General features: G+C 39.1%; 1 protein-coding gene across 1 annotated transcript in view; it reads left to right on the top strand.

The window, feature by feature from the left end:
- The first annotated feature begins 13,305 nt into the window (after positions 1–13,305).
- NDUFAF6 (NADH:ubiquinone oxidoreductase complex assembly factor 6) overlaps positions 13,306–21,231 on the top strand; it is a 31,647-nt gene continuing 23,721 nt past the window's right edge. The window contains exons 1-2 of the mRNA XM_090283546.1: positions 13,306–13,517; positions 18,555–18,654. Of these exons, the coding sequence (XP_090139672.1) occupies positions 13,321–13,517; positions 18,555–18,654 (297 nt within the window). The 5' untranslated portion in view covers positions 13,306–13,320. The remainder of the gene's footprint in view (positions 13,518–18,554; positions 18,655–21,231) is intronic.

Here is a 21,231-nt window from a genome sequence, read left to right as displayed (position 1 = left end):
ATTGACTCCGTCTTTCCCTTGGATCCTTCAGCTGCGAAGAGAGGGGGGGTCTGCTGCATGGGCAACAGCAGACCCTCCATATCACCCTGCCCAGGCTCTGTAGCTTCAGCTTCACTGGAGAGGACACTCCAGCGTCATCGCAAGATGTCGATTCAACACGGGAGGAGACAGATACCGTGTCACTCCCGAGTCGGACTGCACAGCCATTCTCGGCAGTGCAGATAGACTCTTAAGAAGCTACACCATCGTCTCTCGAGACGGACGGCTGCCAACAGGATATTACTAAGAGTGATGGCAAAGAGTTTACTGCCTATGTTCTGTTCTAGGAGTCTAGGAGTTTTATGGTTCTAAGTTTTGTATTTTAAGTGTTTAATCCATTTTGAGTTTTTTCTTGTATATGGTGTAAGAAAGTGATCCAGTTTCTTTCTTTCCTTTCTTTTTCTTTTTCTTTTTCTGCATGTGTCTGTCTTGTTTTCCCAACACCATTTATTGAAGAGCCTGTCTTTATCCCATAGTATGTTCTTGTCTCTTCTGTGATAGATAAATTGGCCATGTAGATGTGGTCATATTTCTGGGCTTTATATTCTGATCCCTTGCTCTATGTATCTGTTATGCCACTACCATGTTTTTTGGTTACTATAGCCTTTAGTATAGTTTGATTCATGTAGTGTGATACCTCCAACTTTGTTTCTTATTCTCAATATTGCTTTGGCTATTTGGGGTCTTTTGTGGTTCCATATGAATTTTAAGATTATTTGTTCTAGTTCTGTGGAAATACCATTGGTATTTTGATAGGGATTGCATTGAATCTGTAAATTGCTTTGGGTAGACTAGACATTTCAACAATGCTAATTTTTCCCATTCATGAGCACAGTATATCCTTCCATTTACTTGTATTTTCTTCAGTTTCTTTCTTCAATGTCTTATAGCTTTCTGAGTACAAGTTTTTTACCTCCTTCAATGAGGAGGCAAAGAGATCAGGAGAAGAAATGTTTACTGGACCCAAGAGATAGAGAGAGATAGAGACAGAGAGGTAGAGAGTCACATAGAGTCATGTAGAGTTGCCACTCTTATGAGAGAGGTTCAGTGTCCTTCAGTCAAGGGTTGTAGCCAACTGGAGGGAACTTTACAGGGAGACAACAAGGGGATTTAGCAACCTGACTGCCCTCTCCTTCTTCCCTTCCTTTGACTTCTAGCTGAATCCAACTAGAAGCCAGAACTCATGAGCATCCATTAATGTGGTTCATATAGGTCAACCTTCCAGGAGAGTAGGATGGAGAAGAAGAGTAGATCTGACCTGAAGGGGAAAACAGAGATATTCTTGCCACAGTTCTCTACAGGCCAACTCTCATGTATTTAGCTAGCCAATACCATGCCACCTAGATCCATCAAGTTTTTCCTGACCATATTTCATACTTCACAGAGATTGGATATGTACTTAAAATACCCAGAGTGCATATCTGATGATTCCTAGAATACTCTGAAAACTAGACAAGTAGTGTCAACTCTTGCTTTTCTAGTTTCAGAGTTATTTGCTTTCTTTACATCTAGCCAGTCAACTCCTAAAAATACATAGTCCAACAGACTTCTGTAACGTTGTGTGCTTGGAACAATTCCCTAAATAAGTGATGAGATCCTTGAAGAAGGGCATTTTTGTCATAGTACTATCACCTCCATCACTCATCTTGGTTTTTAAATATTGCAAACATTTTCAAACAATGAAAAATAGTATGGAGAATAAGATAATGTATACCTACATATCTAGCACCTTGACTTAAAAAGTGATAATCTTTGATATGTTTGATTCAGAATTTTTAAATAAATAAAATATCACAGATAATGTTGAAGGCCTCTTTTCACCTATAATTAACCTTCTTTTTATTCATTCATTAAAGCCTTCATCCATTAACTTTTATTTAAGGAAGATGTACTGAGCAACTTACTATACTATAAAGCCAGGGGATAAAAGCAAGTATGACTGAGACGTATTTTCTTTCCTCGAGGTGCTCCCAATCTAGTTGTGTGGGGGCAGATAAGAAAACACCTGGGAACAAGGCAAGTGAGAATGTGGAAAAGGACTGTACGTTCCAAACATCTGAACAAAAACACATGTAAATATGCACATTAAGTACAAATTGTATTGAACTGATTTGCAAACAGCTGTGTATGGCACCCCAATGCAGGCACAAAAAGAGGAAATAAGAGAAGGAACAGGAGGAGATGAAGAAAAAGGAAAACAAAGAGAAGAAAAAATGGACATCATAAGCCCTTGGCCTCCTAACCATTTCCTCTTACAACACACACACAGTGGGTGAAGGGGTGATGTTCATAGATATGCTATGCCCTCCCGAGCACTTGAACTAGAGGCTGTGGCTTAGATAAGGTATTTGCAGTTTCTGGTATGCTACTATAACTCCACCCTTTTCTTTCCCATGTATTAGCATAGGGATAACCTGGAATCATCTCTGATATATATAAACTATTTTAAACTTTGGTTCTTTAATTTTGATTCAAAACAATTTATGCAGAGGCAATCCACCATAACCACATGACAACTACGATAGGTCTTGCTGTGTCTTATGTAAGAGCCACCATCAATTTCCCATCTTTTGTACATATGATTTTTTGCAAGTCTATAGATTATTTAGTAGTGATATCCCCAGAATGTTTGATGGTCTATTTTCAGTAGGTGGGAGGGAACATACAAAGGAAAAAACCTAAAGAAATGACAGCTTCTGCATTGAAAAATTGACAATATAAAGACCACAGTGGAAGCCAAAGAGCAAAAGGGATAAAACTACAATTATGCTAATGTAATGACCACTTTGCCTTGTCTTGTTTCTCGTAGAATTGTGTGGTAGACACCCTTTTAATGAATGAAAAATCTGCCACTTAATAGGTATTTGACCCTGGCCAATTTTATTAGTTTTTAGTGCCTAGTCCATACAAGCACATGGGCAGTATTAAATGCTCAAAAAAAAAAAAAAAATCAATAGATAACTAACTTTTAGGTCTAAAAGTGTATAATTGAGTATATATTTAAAGGAAGTAATTGAGGACAAGTACACTATATTGAAAAGCATGATGCACTCAAATTCCACTTACTCATTGACAATAAGTTCTTTACAACCAGACAACTGTAAGCTGTGACTATTAGATGTGTAGTGGAAACTTTTCACAAGGATAACTATTCTTTTCAAGCTTGAATTTCTTCACAGTCTGATATTCTGCTGGGTCTGGTTTGCTCTTCCAGTCAGGAAGATTGAAAGCCTATAGAAAATCTTGTTGCTAATTAGAAGGTGCCCCTTCCGGATTCATGCAACCTTACAAGTTCATGCATCTCTGCAAAGAGAAAGACTCCCCTTCCTCAGAGAGAGCCTCAGACCAGCTCACCCCAGCTCCACTCGTCCCCCGGGCTGGGCACATTTGTGCAGTGCATAAACTGTACAACCAGGTGCTTTGTTTCTAGTGCCCCAAAACATGGCTTTCAGAACAATGTACCGAACACTTTCCAATGCTGGGCACTTGGCCAGGAACTGGCAATAAAAAGGAGAGTGATATAGAGTCTACCTTTGGAGTCTGGGAAGAGGGCCATGTAAACAGATTACCACAGTAAGACCTCATAAAGTGATCAAAGAGAAACACTCAAATTGCTATAGGATCACAAATGAAGGAACTATTCATTTTTCTTGGATGGCTCTGCAGTCAAGGAAAATTCAGAAAGGAAGAGGCATTTGAATTGGGGTTCATAGGATGACTAGAAATTAATGAAGTGGGAAAAGGGTGTTGGTACATTTGGTGACAAGGACAAGCTCAAGAGTCTTCTCCCATACCCCAAACCACGGGAAAGGCTTGGGTTAAAGCTTCACCACTTTGATCTAGTCTTGGGTCCCACCTTTTATATGGGTTTATCTTTCTATGTCTCTTTTGGCTTTTGAAGCCAAAAAGACAAACTCAGCAATGGGGTTTGTATAAAGAGTGTAATAAACAATGTTCATTTGCCAGGACTGTCCCCCTGCGTAGCTCTCTGGGGAGTCTGTGGAGGCAGTAGGTGGTTGGTCAAAGGCCAAGGATTTGGGAGTGTGGCCACATGGTCTCCTTGAAGATACAGCACACAGGACATTCCAGGAACTGAGAACAGCATAATCCCACGATGTTTTGTTTGCCAGATGAAAATTTCCTTAGCGACAAACATATTTAATTTGCTGTAGGTGTGACTTTTGGTTATGCAATAGAATTGTGAATCAGAGTGTAATTTTTGAGAGACCTTGACTGCTTATTTCCCTGGAAGGTTCAGTAAGTTTTGCTCAGAAAAGCTGTTCCAAGACCACAGACTACATTCCTAACTCTAGTGAACCTTTTCCCTTGTTGGCATGTCTTCATGGTTGCCAAAATCAGAAGAGAGCATGTGCATAGCATAGCTCCACACAAGCCACCAACACTCTCAGAAAAACAACACTGTGTGTCCTTTTGGCATGAAATCAGACAGGCAGAACTGTCATACTCAGGCATCAGGCTGATCATATGGGGTGGGGGTGGGGGCTGGAGGTAATGACGAAGCTGTTTATAAAGTACATGGAGGACTAGAAGCTTCACTGAGCACTGCTGTTCTGCACAGTACTGTCATGAACAACAACAAACCTGCTGATTGTGTTTTTACTGATTAGTTCCAAGCCAGCTATTCCAGGGCACACACTCATAAACCAGGTTCTCCTTTGATGACCCCTATGTTGAAATAAAAGGTGGTGGTGAGTTATGTAGAACCAGCCCTCAGAAACTGCCCGAGGGCCCTCATTGCAACAATCTGATAACCACAGAAAACACTGAGGAGTACCTCCCTGCTCTTGTTTGTGATCTCCCAGTGCCTGAAACCCTCCTTCTAAGTTCCCACTGACTGCCGAATGGAAAACCCTGGCTCACATTAGTACCAAGAAGTCATTAAAGAGAACGTGAGACAAACCCAAGAACACTTTGTAAACATGAAAAGAACATTCCTACAAAGTAAGCAGGCACATTGAAACATGTCAGGTCAAAGAATAAGACCAAGGGCAGCCTTAGAAAGTCGAGGGGTCTGTCAGCCTGTATTTTTAAGGATCCTGCCAATGTGGGGTTACATGTGGATCAACAGGAAAGTATCATACACCAAAATATCCTCAATCACCCTATAAAGACTTCACATTCTTCAGCTCAGGAATGTGAAAAAGATAGCATCATTCCACCAGTTGCCTATGCCATAATCTAAGAACCATCACTTATTTCTCTCTTTTTTCATTGCCTTCCTCCAACCACACCATCAACCCATCAGCAAGTCAGCCTCCAAATTATATATCGATTTATCTTCCTTTTTATCTCTACTGCCACCATCCCAGTCCAAGGCACAATAACTCTTGCCCAGGCAACCTCAGTAGCCTACCTACTGGTTTCTACATACTCTCTTTGGCTCCCCTTCACCTCTGACTTCTGTGTGAAGGAGGCCTTTCTAAGCATAAATAAATGGAAAAAAAAAGTTATAGCAGAAAAAGTTCTATAAATTTGACAAACCAAAAGCTTAAAATTTTAAATGTCAAAAAAATAACCAGACATATTCCTTAGTATGAGTGACAGGATTTGGGGGTGAGAGAACATTTACTCTTTACAATATATGCTTTTGTATTATTAAATTTATTCAGTGAGTATGTGCATATTTTAAAATTAAAAATGACACACTAGGTTATAAACAAGTAAAAGTAAACAACAAACTGGAATATTTAATACAAATATTACAGACTTAATACAATTGATAGCCTTAATATATAAAACCTCACATGGATTAAGAAAGAAAACATTAAGACCATTAAAAATATTACCCATTCTTAAAATAGGTGAAGAAAAATTTATACTTTGAAACAAACTACTAGGTTTTTAACAAAAAGATCTCACTAATAATCAAATAAATAAAAATTAAAAGTGAGAAAATAACTTTTTGCCTATTCAAGTAAGCAAGACTTCAAAAAATATATATCTGTTACTTTCCATCCACAGTCTGTGGGAATAAATAAGAATTTTGGCAATGTCAGATATTTCAAAAGTTCACAGCCTTTGACTAATGATTTTATTTTTAGGAATTCATCATAAGGTAATAATCACAGTTATGAACAAAGATTCAATTATAATGGTTCATCTAATAATTTTTTATAAAAAGCCCTGACTGGTGTGACTCAGTTGGTTGGGCATAGTTCTTCAAAGCAAAGGGTTGCTGGTTCAATTTCCAGTCAGGGCACATGTCCTCATTTGGGGTGCGTTTGAGAGGCAACCAATCAATGTTTCTCTCGCACATTAATGTTTCTCTCTCTCTCTTTCCCTTTCTCTAAAAATAAATAAAATCTTTGAAAAAAGAATTATTTATAAAATCATACTTGGAGAAAATATAAGAATGAGTAACTAGGGCACAGTTAAATAGACAGTGTCATATCTATCAATAAGACTAATTATAATGTCATCAAAAATGTTTATGGAGGCTTAATATAATACGAATACGTATTTCCATAGGTTAGGTTTAAATTTACCATAATTCCAATAGAAATACTCTCAAATTTTTTGATAGAAAAACCTATCCTAAAAGTCCAATGGAAAAACAAACAAGAATAGCCAGGAAAACTCTGGGAGGGGAAAAGAACAAGGAGAAAGGCCTAGTACTACCAGATATATACAAAATCATATTTTAAACTCATGATACTTAAAAGAACGTGGCACTAGCAAGCATACCAAAGCCTTCTAGTTGATGATTATGTGTGTTTCTTAAAATATAGTCATAAATAACTTTGTTAGCAATGGCATGACAACTGAGATAAGTATCAAACTGGTGATAGTAATGATTGTAAACAGGCATCACAAAACCACTGGGAGGTATGGCCCCTGGTGCTTCTGCATTCTTTATCCCTTTGTCTTGTCAATCATTACTGCCTGCGTTATACCATTAAAAAAGTAAGGTAACAGGGGTCTGTAGCAGAGAATAATCTTCCTGTAAGTAAATTACCCTAAAACAAATTATTATATTCTATGGAGTTGCTTGCATCATTTTTTGGTCTGAAGATACCTTTTGGTTACAGTGGCCATTACACTTTTGCCCCATCAGACAAGTTCTGTGGTATCAAGTACATTCACATCATTGTGCAACCATCGCCACCATCTAGCTCCAGGATTCTTTTCATTTTGAAAAACTTAAACTCTACCCATTAAACAGTAACTCCCCATCCCTCCCTCCTCCCAGTCCCTGGCAACCACCATTCTAATTTCTATATTTATGAATTTAATTACTCCAGGTCTACCTTATATAAGAGGAATCATACAGTATGTGTCTTTTTATGACTGGCTTATTTCACTTGACATAATGTCCTCAATGTTCATCCATGTTGTAGGATGTGTCGGAATTTCCTTTTCTAAGGATGAATAATATTTTCTTTATGTATATGCCACATTGTTTATCCATTTATCAGTCAGTAAACATGTGGGTTGCTTCTACCCCTTGGCTATTGTGAATAATGCTGCTGTGAACATGGGTGCACAAGTATCTCTTAGAGTCCTCACTTCTGTAATTTTATATTTAAATTTTTTTGCACCATGGAAACTGCATTAGTAATCAATTGCTGTGTAACAAACCACCCCAAAATTGATGACTTATAACAGCAATAATTTATTATTTCTCCTGGTTCTGTGGGTTGGCTGGATGGTTCTTCCACTTGTTTACCTGACCTCAGTCACATTCAGCTGGGAGATCTGGTGGGCCCACAGGTCCAAGTTGACTTCATTCATATGTGTGGCAGTTGGTCTTGACTTTTGCCTAGTTCTCCTCCATGTTACCTCTTATCCTCTAGTAGGTTAGGCCAATTTCCTTATATGGCAGACTCAGAATTGTTGAAGAGGGGAGAGTAGAAGCTTCAAGGTTTCTGAGGTGTATACTCTGGAACTTGGTTGGTGTCACTTCAGTTATTTTCTATTGGTCAAAGCAAATATCAAAGTCAGTTCAGATTCAAGCAGTGATAAACAGAGCCCACCTCTTGATGAGAGTAGCTGCCAAAAAAAAATTTGTGGCCATTTTTAATTTACCCCAGGAATATATTACCTATTCAAAAACATTACATAAAAGTGTTTATGAGTAAATCTTAATGATATGGGAACATTCATGTTATAATATTTTAAATAGCAGGGAGCAAAATTATAAATGAATGATGATAATTTATGTCTATACCACCATTGTCTCCTGACTTCCCTGCTGCCTCCCTGACTACTCTATTTTCAGTCTTTTTTTCCTGTTTCTACTAGATATAATGGATCAACTTAAAATGGCTTAAAAAGTAGGAAATATGGATTATTCCACATAACAAAAAATCCTGAGGAAGGGCAGCTCCAATGGCATCTACTCACTGATGTCAGCAGGGACCCAGAGCCAGGTCAGCGTTTCAGCTTGATTCTTAGGCTAGTTTCCCTCATGAAAGCAAGATGGCTGTTTCAGTTACAAGCGTCACATTTAGAAATGACAACATCTAGAGGAAGAAGAGGTGTGCATCTTCACTGGGTCTCTGTGCCCCTCTCATCTCTTTCTTTTGAAAGAAAAATTTAAATATACAGAAAAGTTGAGAGTGGTGCAATGACTAACCATATGCCCTCTACCTAGGTTCAACAATTGATAACATTTTGCCACATGCTACAATTGCTTACTCTCTCTCCTTCACTCTGTGAAAACATGAAATATATGTTTTTTTTTTTCCTGTATCATTTGAAAGTAAGTTGTAGACATCATGACACTTTAGTCCTACACAATTCAGCTTATATTTCCTAAGAGTAAAGATGTCTCCTGTAGAACCACAATATCATTACACTTACTAGAAATTGACAAAATTTGCCTTGATTGGTGTGTCTCAGTTTGTTGGGCATCGTTCTGCAAAGCAAAAGGTTACGAATTCAATTCCTGGGTCACGGCGCATGCCTGGGTTTTGGGGTTGGTCCTGGGTCTGGGTGTGGTCCGAGCATGGTCCAAGCATGTAAGAGAAGCAACTGATCAATGTTTCTCTTTCACAGAGATGTTTCTCTCCTTCTGTTTCTCCCTCCCTTCCCCTCTCTCTAAAAAATAAATAAAATCTTTAAAAAATATTTTAAAATTAGCAAAATTACCTAACATTACTTAATGCAGTTCAAGTTCAAATTTCCTCTGTTGTCCCTAAAATGTGTTTTTTAGCTTATCTTTTTCAAACCAGAAGCCAATCAAGTTTAATATATTACATTTGGTTTTATATTTCTTTAGTACCTTTTAATTGAGATTATTCCCCCAATTTGTTTTCTCATGACATTAAGTTTTTCTTTTGAATTATTCTGATATGTTTCCTCATGGTGTCATTTATCTTGTTCCTCTTATCTTTGTATTTCTTGTACACTTTAGATTTAGAAACTCAACTAGATTTATGTTAAACATTTTTGGCACAAATATTTCATAAGTGATGTATTGTCCCTTGTGGTCTCCTTTTATTAGTGAGGCAACTTTCTCAGAAACCTCACAGTGAACTTTTCCACAAGTGTCATTGATCAAAACAGGGAAACATGCACTGTCCTGGGCCAGCCTAAGCACCGGAAATACAATCCTTAGATGTACTTCTGTGGGCTGAGGATGATGCCTGGCTCCTCTAAAGGAGGAAGGTGGGTACATGCACAAAAAGGGTTCTGACAGGTGGAAGAAGGAGGCGGCATCCTTTCCCTAACCCTGTTGTGAGTCAGCAAGTTCCATTGCTGCTGCCTTCACCATGTCTGATAACCACACACTTTTCTCCATCTCCGCTGCTACACTTGTCCAAGTCACCGACAACACTGGCCCAGTCTCTAGCCAAAAACTCCTAACCAGCCTCTCCCTGCTGCAAATCTATTCTCCAAATGGACACCAGCGTTGTCTTTTGAAATCTAAGTGGATTATGTCAAACTACTGTTTTACTCCCTCCAGTGGCTTCCCAGTACACTTAAGATAAAATTCTGAAATCTCAACTTGACCTATAAAATGTCACATAATTTGGTCCTTGCTTACCTCTCCAGTCTCACACGGCCCACCCTCCTACACATTCAAAAAGTGTCAGCTACACAGGCTTTCACTCTGTTCTTTAAATGTGCTGAACTCATTACTGATTCAGGGCTTTTGCACTTGCAATTTCCTCTTGTGGAACATGACTCCCACTCTTTGCCTGGCAGCAGAATATATTTGTTGCAATGAGCTAAATTGTGTCTCCCCTGCCCTCCAATTCATATGTTGAAATCCTAACGTCCAATACCTCAGAATGTGACTGTTATTTAGAGATAGGGTCTTTAAAGACATAAATAAGGGTGGGCCTTTATCCACTATGACACAGACACACATGGAGGGAAGAGCATGTGAGGACACGGGGAGAAAGTGGCCATCTAAAGGCCCAGGTGAGAGGCCGCAGAAGAAATCAATTCTGCTACCATTTTGATCTCCGATATCTAGCCTCCAGAACTGTAAGGAAGTTAGTTTCTGTTATTGAGGCCACCCAGTCTGTGGTACTTCGTTATGGCATCCCTAGCAAACTATATGGTAGTTAAGCAGCTGAATCCTGAATTCTGGAGCAGGCTTCCTGGGTGTAAAATGTGCCTCTGTCTGTGTAACTGTGGGCAGATTACTTAAACTTTTCATGCCTTGGTTTCTTTTTCTGTAAAATGGGGATGGCAGCAATAGTACCACGAGCGTGACAAGCATCCAATTTGTGCCAGTCTGAGGGGTTTTCTGGGATGCAGGGTTTTCTGTGCTAAAACCTGAGCAGCCACCCTAAAAAATATGGTTGCTGTGAGGCCGAATTAATACCATGTTAGAAGAATTCCTAGTACCTGGTAAGCAATTGATAAATAACAGGTATAGTTACTATTAATAATATTTCAGATCTTAGTTTAACTATCACTTTCTCAGAGATAGTTTCCTTGACCCCATAATCTGGATTAGGACTCCTTGTTAAATTCTTTCATAGCATTTGTTTCTTCTTTTTTGTTAGTGGATTCCCAAAATCCATTCTCCTTATTTTCAATAATAATAGGACCTCTGATTTCTAACTGGGCTCATGGCTGCTTGGAATAAAGACTATTTCCCATCTTCCCTTGTAGAAGAGTAAGTTTTGGTCAATGGGATACTAGCCAGTGCACTATGTACAAATTCTGGGTTGTATCTTTAAAGTGGCAAGTTCTTAAGCCAAGGAAGCTGTGGAAAGAATTCAGGGGGTCTGTAAACTTGAATGGGAAAAAAATTTACATCTGTATTTTCACTAACTGCTAACTAAAATGTAGCATTTGTTTTAACTATGAATATAAGCAACAAAGCATGAAGTATTGGGTTGGCCAAAAAGTTCACTTGGATTTTTTTTGTAAGATGGCTCTGGTAGTGCTTAGTTGTCTTTAACTTCATTTGAAACGATTTTGTTAGATTGTATTGTGACAGCTGTCATATCAGCAAGGATTTAAAAAAAAGTATCAAAATTGGTGAATTTTTGTGTAGCCATTTTAATATTAAAGTTGGAAGAAAAGATGCAACATTTTCAGCATATTATGCTTTATTATTTCAAGAAAGGTACAAATGCAACTGAAAGGCAAAAAAAGATTTGTGCAGTGTATGGAGAAGGTGCTGTGACTGATTGAACATGTCAATAGTGGTTTGTGAAGTTTTGTACTGGAGATTTCTTGCTGAACAATGCTCCATGATCAGGAAGACCACTTGAAGTTGATAGTGATCAAATCGAAACATTAATTGAGAACAATCAATGTTATACCATGCGGGACGTAGCAACATACTCAATATCCAAATCAGTAAAGCTATTGGTGAAAATGACAAATGTGTTTTTTTATTTTATGGAAAAATACCACAGGGACATTTTGGCCACCCCAATATTAGCAGTAATTATGATTTTTCTCACCAAATGAAATCATTTTGCCATATGCCACATTTTCATATCACATAAGTTTTACAGATATCTAATAGTTTATGGTCATCACCACTATGAAATCTGAAATTAAGACTCACTGCTAGATCTTATAATTTAATGCTTAAAGCAGCACATATATTGCTCTATGCCATGTCACAAAAATGGTTAAGGACTCCTTCCTGTCTTAAAGAGAAGGGCATCTTGCCCTTTACCCTTTCACTCTTGCTTCTGGCTGGCATGTGGAACCAGTAGTGGGCCCTCTTGAACATACAGGTGAGGGAGAGGTAATGATGACTCCAAAGTGTTTCCCCTGGTTGTGAAAAAGGGGACTCTGTCCAGATAAATGAAGAGATTGAGAAGAGGAGTTAGTTTGATTTGGTTTTTAGACAGGTGGATTTTGAAGTAATGGCAAGATGTCCAGATGGAAAAGTCCAGGTGGAAAAGTCCAGCTGGGCAGGAGATCAGAATTGGAGATGAAGATGAGTGATTTCTTTTTTTAATGGAGCAGGTTAAAACTGGTATGAAAACACTAGTGTGTGACTGCCAGAGCTAAAGAACAGAAGCCCAGAGGGAAAAGAACATTATGCAGGGAGGACTGAGGTCCTGCAGGGGCTGAAGAGAGGCAGTCTCAGGGAGCAAAACCAAAGCAGGGTGAATTGGCTAGAGTTCTCAGGTCCAGACAACAGAATACTCTCCCTTGGGTTTAAGGAGAAACTCTAAGCTGGAGTCACAACTGCAAATAGCTGGAGTTGAGGCTGAAAGGTAAGTAGAGGCTATATCATTCAGGGGGCTTTATCAAACGCGCAATCAAGATCGTCAAGCAAGGAAGGGTCATGATCAGATGTACATTTTAGAAAGCACTTGTCTGGCTGCAGCATGAACAGTTTGGGCAAATCTGGAGGTAAGAGGTGTCAACTCCGATCCAGGTGTAGGTACCTGCTGGCTTGCACCAGGTCAGGTGGTGGCAAGTGGACCCAACTCTAATATTTGAGGGGCTTGAAAATAAGAGTATCAAAGAAGACTCACATACTATGTGAATAAATATTTAAAAGTTATAAATCTAGAAAACTGTCAAAATATTCTCTATCCTCGTATCTGGATAAATTCATCTTCAGGACCTGGAAGGGAGGGGGAGAGGCTGGCGGAATCGGTCGGATTTACGAGGGGCTCTCCTGGAACCCGGAAGCCTGGGAGAGCGCGGCGCCCACCCCGTTGCGGAGAACCACAGCGACCCCTGGCTCTCCCCCGAGCGACGGCCAAGGGCCGAATTCCCGCCGCTGAGAGGAGCGCCGCGGGACCGGCGGGGGGCGTGGCCTGGCGTGGCCTGGCGTGACCGCGGCCCCGGCGCGGGGGTCGAAGTGCACGCGACGTTCGTGTCATGGCGGCCTCCACGCTGATCTCAACCTGGGTCCCGCTACGGCTGGGCGTTCCTGGGCTGTGCCGCCGCCGACCGCCCAGGGGCCTATGGGCGCGCACGCGGCGGCTCCCGGGGTTCGTGGGCTCCGGGCGGAGCGTGGCTGCAGCCAGCGGACCGGGCGTCTCGGGCACTGACCGCTACTGCATGGAACTGCTGCGGTGAGCGAGCCTGGCCTGCCCCCGGCGGAAGGTCGGGGAGCAGCCCCAAGGGGCGCGGGTGGGACTCGTGGGCTGGGGGTGGCGGGCGAGCGGACCTCTTCCTTTCTTACGTCCCATAGCGTGTGCGCTCCGGTGGACTCCAGGTGAGGGTGTATGGGGAAGTGAGGGAACGGGAACTTTTACACGGGCCGCAAAATTGTGGCAAAATGTCGTCTGTCACTTTGCTTGATCCTTAATTTTTACCCAATTCAACATTTTGCTTGCATAGCTTTTTTAAATTTCAAAGACGACTAGTACTTAATTACAACAGTAGCTGAGTTTTTATGTGTCAGGCACTACGCAAAGTAGTTTACAAGGACAGTTGACCCTTGAACTACTGGTTTAGGAGCACCCATACTCATCCTCACCCCCACTCCTGCCAGCGCCTTTGAAAATTCTAATATAACTTTTGATTCCCCCAAAACTTTACTACTAATAACCCACTGTTGACCAGAAACCTTACCAATAACGTGAGCAGTTGATTGCTGTATTCTTACACTAAAGGAAACGAGAGAAAATGTTAAAAATAATCATAAGGAAGAGAAAACACATTTACAGTGTGTATTGAAAAAGAAACGAAAACAAAAAACACTCGCAAAACCCACCCTGCCCAAATCCGTGTTCGAGGACCAACTGTAATTAACATAATCTCTGTTACAAATTGTGACGGACAAATGTAGACCTACCACCTGGGTTATGAGGAGTAAAGCATAAAGAAGAATGCCTGGCATAAAGCAAGGGCGCTGTGAGTGCAGTATAAGCCATTAGTATCTCATTTAATGGACTGGGAAACCGAGGTCGAGAAGAACTAGAGAATTTACCTGAGGTTCCCCAGAATCGCCTCATAAAGTCAAGGGCTTGATGATAAATTTGTTTGCCCTGGTAACACCAGAAAGCCTGGCACATGGGAATCACTGTTAATCATTTGTGGAATGAAGTTGGTTGAATCAGGTTCCCTAACACATCTAGGCAGGGGCCTTGGGATCCAGGCCTGACAACAGAGACCAATGGCTTGGCATCCCCCTCCCCTTCTGCTGCCTTAATTCATGACAGTGGTAAAAATGTTCGAAATGTCTGCCTCAAGGACTTCTGAGGTTTTAGAATATTTGAATTATCCTGGAGTTGGTTGGGCTAGTAAATCTAGTTTTTTAGAATTCATTTTAGCAAAATGTAGCATAACACAACAAAATTCCCATGTGTCTTGTTTTTAATAGCATTCCTCCTCCACCTTGTTTATTGATTACTTATAGGGGAAACAAGATAGCAGTAGTGGAAGTCAGGGCATTAAGAATTCTAAGTCAAAACTGCTAGAAGGTTATGTTTATTTTTTATGTATTTTACCATTCTTTTGATGATAAATTTGTTACCAAAATGTATCATATATATGTACCATATCCACTTGTCCAGTGAAATTTTTCTTTAATATTAGTAGTGTCCTAACTTTCCTATCCAGAGGTGAATAATCACTCTTACCAATTTCTTATATATTCTTCCAGTAATAGTCTATAGATATCACATAATACCTTTTCTCAAATATCTAATTACAAATGGCCAGATCTTTACTCTGTGTTGATATTTGAGTGGAACAGAGGCTGTTGCCTCTAGTGATTTAATTAAAAGCCTGGGTTTTGCAAGCAGATTTGATCTGAATTATTTCCAGCTCTGTCACTCGTGGAAGTTACTTATCTTTAAGATTCAGCTTTTTCCTCATTTGTATATTTCTACTTCTATGCCTTATAGCTTGGTTGCAAGGATTAAATGTGATGATGTATGTAAAAATGCTGGCACATAACAAAGGATCAATCAGCAGTTTAAAAAATAAAAACAAAATGAAACTAGAAAAGGAGATTAGAACTTCTAGTTTCTAATCGTCCATTGATATTTGCAAGTTTTGGCCTCTGAAATTATTTGTGCAGAGTGATTTTGGTTATGAATCTTATGCAGGGCCTCCAAATACCAGAAAAGATACCAGGCTATAATTTCAGGTTAGCCAGCCAGCGTTCCTGGGAAAACCTCAAACCTAATTTACTTAAGCATCTTGGGGTTTGGTTTTGAGGAACTTCTGCCTCAGGCCTTGGGATTGCTGCTATAATAAGGTGGTGTCTGGAAGGGCACTTGTTCTCCACCCTCCTCCAGCCTCAGGAAGGAATCAGTTCTTCCTCTGCTTTCATGGCCCAGGTCCATGGTATTAGCACAGCAGACCTAACATCAGATAGGCTTATTTCTCATGTCTGTCTCTCCCTACTAGGTGAAGTCTGTACCTATCTGCAGTGGCTAGCACTGTGCCTGGCACATAGTAGGCACTGAATAAATGTTAGAATTAATGAATGAATGAAAGGTTGCTGGACTTGTTGCTGTATAAAGCCATTATAGTATGGCATTTCTTACTATCAGGGACAGTTCTTAGGTATCTTGGGGTTAGCCACTTAGGATATCCGCGTGTACCAGTAAAAGGTATCTATAACAATGATCCTGAGTGATGATGAAATGGTTAAATAATTAGGGTATCCTACTTTTAATGTAAGGAAGTAGGCAATATTGTTTAGAAAAATTTCCAATGAAAAATTTAAAAAATTGTTAACAGGGCACAGATTTAGCTGTGTATAATATCTTATTTCTCAAAAGTTGTTACGGTTCTATTATATCTTAATATCATTTTTTTATTTCCCTGTAAGAAACTTGAAAGACTAAACATAGTGGATATTTTTAGGAGATCTGAAACGGAGGTTATCAAGTCTCATTTTGCCAATTAGGAAAAATAGACATGGCTGCTATTATTTGTTAGTAACTAAGTTGAATGATAGAAATTGAAATTGTAGTTTTGATTCCTATTCAGGGCTTTCCCACTATTTCATACTAACTTCTAAGTGTTCTAAACACTTGAAGTTCACAGACTTTTAATAATAAATTTAAAAATATTTATATTTATATACATTTAAAAGTATAAACTGTAGAGATGTTTTACTCACACTGTCCATTTTGTAACTGAAATTGCTTAAAGTGCGGTAAACGATCTTTTGTTTATGTGGAAATTGAGGGAAATTGTAAAGGCAGTGGCTAGAAGATATTTAATTTCTCTGTTAGGCACACGACAAAATGTGAACCAGTTGAAAAATGGGAATAGTCTATTGCAGTACCTAAAGTTCATGGATTGAGGGTGGACCCATTTCATAGTGAATACTACTTTATCGGAAATAAATGTTATAATAAGATTCCAGCATATTACAATGAAAGTAGCCATGTTGATCGGCAGTCTGGTAAGTTCTTCATACTCAACTCATCTCAGAATGAATACAATAAGGACTATATTTTTAAAACTTTTTATTTTGAAGTAATTTCAAATTTACATAAAATTATAGAACTAATACACAGAGTTCCAATATACCCTTCACCTAAATTCCCTTATTAACATTCTGAACCATTTGAGAATAAACTGCAGATATGATGTCCCATTACCCTCCTCATATTTTAGTGTGTATGTCTTAAGACACAACGATTCTCTCCCATACAACCATAGTACAACCGTCAAAATCAGGATGTTAACATTGCTCCAATATTACCACCTAAGCCACAGAATTTATTTGAATTTTGCTGATTATTCTGTTATGTCTTTCATACATCTGGGATCATGTGCTGCAAAATTTAGTTGTCAGGTCTTTATTCTTCTCCAGTTTGGAACAATTTCTCAGTCTTTCCTTAGCTTTTATGAGCTTGACATTTTTAAAAGAGAACAGGCCAGTTACTTCAGAGACTTTCTCAGTTTGGGTTTATTTAATATTTCTTTATGATTTATACATTTTTGGCAGATATTTTATAGAAGTGCTTTATTCAGCATCATATCAAGCAGCACATGATGTTGATTTATCCAATTATTGAGGTGTGAAATTTTTATTACTTGGTTGAGAAGGTCCTTTCAGGTTTCTTTTATGTAAATTTAATAAGAATGTTAATTAGTAAGTAATACATATTTTGTAAAATGATACTTTGATACTATGTAAATATCCCACTTCTATCAACTTTTACCTGTTTAACATTTCTGGACCTTTATTGATATTTTTGCTTGAATCATTTATTACTTTGATAGTTATTAAGTGATCATTTAAAAAAACACCATCATGTCTTCTAAATTTATCAGTTTGTATTGTACTGGTTGTTAAGTGTTTCCTTCCCTTCCTATTTATTTATTCTTTAATTTTATATTGATACAGGCTCGTGGAGTTCCATTGCAATATGTTACTGTCATTATTTTTTTGATGCTCAAATTGTCCTAGACTTGGCCAAAGAGAACTTTGTCAGGTCATTTTTTTTTTTGTCTTTTAACAAGCTTCTTCATTCTTTAAACATTTCTTTCTGCTCTAGAGGATGTTTCAGGCTTATCTTGTATTTTCCCTGCCCCAACTCTGGAGTCAGTCATTCTTCCAAGGGTTTCTAGTTTTCTTCAGTGGAGAAAGGCAGGTGTGTTCACTGATACTGGGGCTGGGGTGGGAGGGGTGTCGTTGCTTCTAGGCTCTCACAGCAGACACTGCTGGGAAACGTAAGTACCGTATGTGTGAGTGCATGTGCATTAACAGTGAGCACACCCCCACTCATAGATCGTTTTCTGTCTTTATCTCTAATCTGTTTGTATCTATGTATTAAAAACTGTTGAGTTGATACTAGTCCTTGCTGGAACTATTTTCTTGATTTCTACTGTGTTAGCTCCTTTGAATTACTACAAAGTGATTCTGAAACAATTAAAATTATAAGTACTTAGAAGTACTTATATAGATAAGTAAAAAAATTGAGATTGATTATTTCTTATTTTTAACTGGTCTGGGATTATGGGCAGATACTTTTCTTTATTTGTAATTAAACAGGTATAGAATATAAGAAATTTCAGGTCAATTTTGAGTGAAACTATTGTTTTTAGGTATTCTGGTCAGTATTTTTTTGTGTGTACAGTTTGGAAGTGAAAAGTAACCTCTTTTTTTTTTTTTTTTTTTTTCCTATTTGTTATAGGAAACGAGATTATGAAGGTTATTTATGTTCCTTGCTGCTTCCTACAGAATCCAGAAGCTCTGCTTTTGCACTGAGAGCCTTCAATGTGGAACTCGCTCAGGCTGGTATTAAAATACCTTAAAAATTATTTGCAAAAATGTTTATATAATGTGTTTAATGCTGAACAGTAAAGAAATACAGTCATAATTTGTATGTTAGATGTGTGTAAGGTCTCTGATGGTGTATTTTTTTTTTTTTAATTTAGGCTTAACAATTCAGTTCCAAAATAAAACTAGCTAATGAACTTACTGTTTCTGGAAATATGATTCTGGAATTTTTTTCTTTTTCTAACGATATTATAAAACTATACAATTAGCCCTGGCTGGTGTGGCTCAGTGGCTTGAGTGCCGGCCTGCAAACCAAAGGGTTGCCAATTCAATTCCCAGTCAGGGCACATCCCTGGGTTGAGGGCCAGGTCCCTAGTTGGGGGCGTGCTGGACACTACCATACATTGATGTTTCTCTCCCTCTCTCTCTCCCTTCCTCTGTCTCTAAGAATAAATAAATAAAATCTTAAAAAATAAAGAGCTATACAATTAACATTGTGTATTTGTCTGTTAATAGGATAGGTTAATCGGAGTATTACTGCTTATCCTCTCCAACATTTGCATATAGCAGTTTTTTTAACTTAAAAAAAATTTTTTTTCCAGTTACAGTTGATATATAATATTATATTAGTTTCAGGTGTACAACAGAGTGCTTAGACATTTATATAACTTACAAAGTGATCACCTTGACAAATTTAGTGCCCATCCAACATCACACATGGTTATTACAGTATTATTGACTCTTTTGCCTGTGCTGCACTTACATCCCCATGACTGTGCGTAACTATCAATTTGTATTTCTTAATCCCTTCACTTTTTTCACCTACTCCCCCAAACCTCTTTCCCCATCTGGCAACCATCAAAATGTTTTCTGTATCTATGAATTTGCTACTGTTTTGTTTGTTCATTTATTTTGTTTTTTAGATTCCACATATAAGAGAAGTCATATGACATTTGTCTTTCTCTGACTTATTTCACTCAGCACAATACTGTCTAGGTCCATCCATGTTGTTGCACATGGAAAGATCTCATTCTTTTTTATGGCTGAGTGATATCCCATTATATGTATGTACCACTTTTGTGTACATTCAGCTTTTGATTGTCACTTAGGTTGCTTTCATATCTTGTCTATTGTTAAATAATGTTGCAATGAACATATGATGCATATGTCTTTTTGAATTAGTGTTTTGGGTTTCTACAGATAAATATCCAGAAGTGGAATTGCTGGGTCCTTCTTTGTCTCTTGTCATAACCTTTGTTTTAAAGTCTATTTTGTATCATCTAAGTATTGCTACTCTATCTTTTTCTTCTTTTGTTTTGTTTTCACTTTCATAAAATATATTTTTTTCCATTCCTTTTTCTCTGAGAGAAAGGAGCCATTTTAGCCCCATCCTGAAGCCAGACAGTTCAGTTCCTCCACATATATCCCTGGTGCTTTTGAGCTTTTCCCCAGATTTGGAGTTCAGAGCAAGTGCATGGGCCCTTTAAGAGGAATGTCTGGGACTGCAAAAGCCCTCCATCTCACTGTCACAATCCCTGCTGGTTTTCATAGCCAGAAGTTACAGGGGCTGCTCTTCCTGGCACTGGAATCCTGGGATGGGGAGCCTGGTGTGGGGCTCGGACTCCTGGCTCCTTAGGGGGCACCTCCACAGGCAAGACATCTCTTCCAATGTAAAAAAATATATATTTGTTGATGTGACATTGGTTAATAAAATCATATCGTTTTTTTTTTTTTTTTTTTTTTTTTTTAACCTTTCAAAGAAGTGCTTTTATTTATTTACAAGGCTTAGGAAAGGGAAATTGCCCTGGCTGGTTTAGCTCAGTGGATTGAGCGTCGGCCTGCGAGCTAAGTGTCGCTGGTTCGATCTTCCAGTCAGGGCACATCAGAGAAGGAAAACTCTGACTCCAAAAAACCTCCGCTGCCTTGCGGCATACCTCTTCAGGGGAAAGGCTAAGGGAGTAAACCCCGACAGAAAATCCGGAGCCGGAGTCCCTAAGGCGGTTTGACGTTGTAGTCAACACCGGCATCTCCTGCGGCGCACCTGAAGCCAAGCTGTATTGACTCCGTCTTTCCCTTGGACCCTTCAGCTGCGAAGAGAGGGGGTGTCTGCTGCATGGGCAACAGCAGACCCTCCATATCACCCTGCCCAGGCTCTGTAGCTTCAGCGTCATCGCAAGATGTCGATTCAACACGGGAGGAGACAGATACCGTGTCACTCCCGAGTCGGACTGCACAACCATTCTCGGCGGTGCAGATAGACTCTTAAGAAGCTACACCATCGTCTCTCGAGACGGACGGCTGCCGACGACGAGGAAAGGGAAAAAGCTCTAGAAAAAGGAAATTTCACAATAGGTCTTCAGTGAGGGCCCAAGTGAATGAGTGGCCCTGGTAGGGTCCAGGTTGGAGTCTTGCTCTTACTAGTGGCCACTTCCAGGTTGCGAGGACTGTTCTCCCCTAGTCTCCCCATTGGGCCCTCTTTGGGCCTTAGCAACTGGCCTAATGACTTCCATTTTTAATAGACTCTTAGGGTTTCCCTTGAATTTTCTGTCACTTTGCTTTTTTGCACATACTGTCTTATTTGTTCATTCAGT

Source organism: Furipterus horrens, unplaced genomic scaffold (assembly GCF_987537825.1).
Source record: "Furipterus horrens unplaced genomic scaffold, mFurHor1.1.pri manual_scaffold_7, whole genome shotgun sequence".
In the NCBI taxonomy this organism is placed as follows: Eukaryota; Metazoa; Chordata; class Mammalia; order Chiroptera; family Furipteridae; genus Furipterus; species Furipterus horrens.
This window is presented reverse-complemented; position numbering and strand designations above follow the sequence as displayed.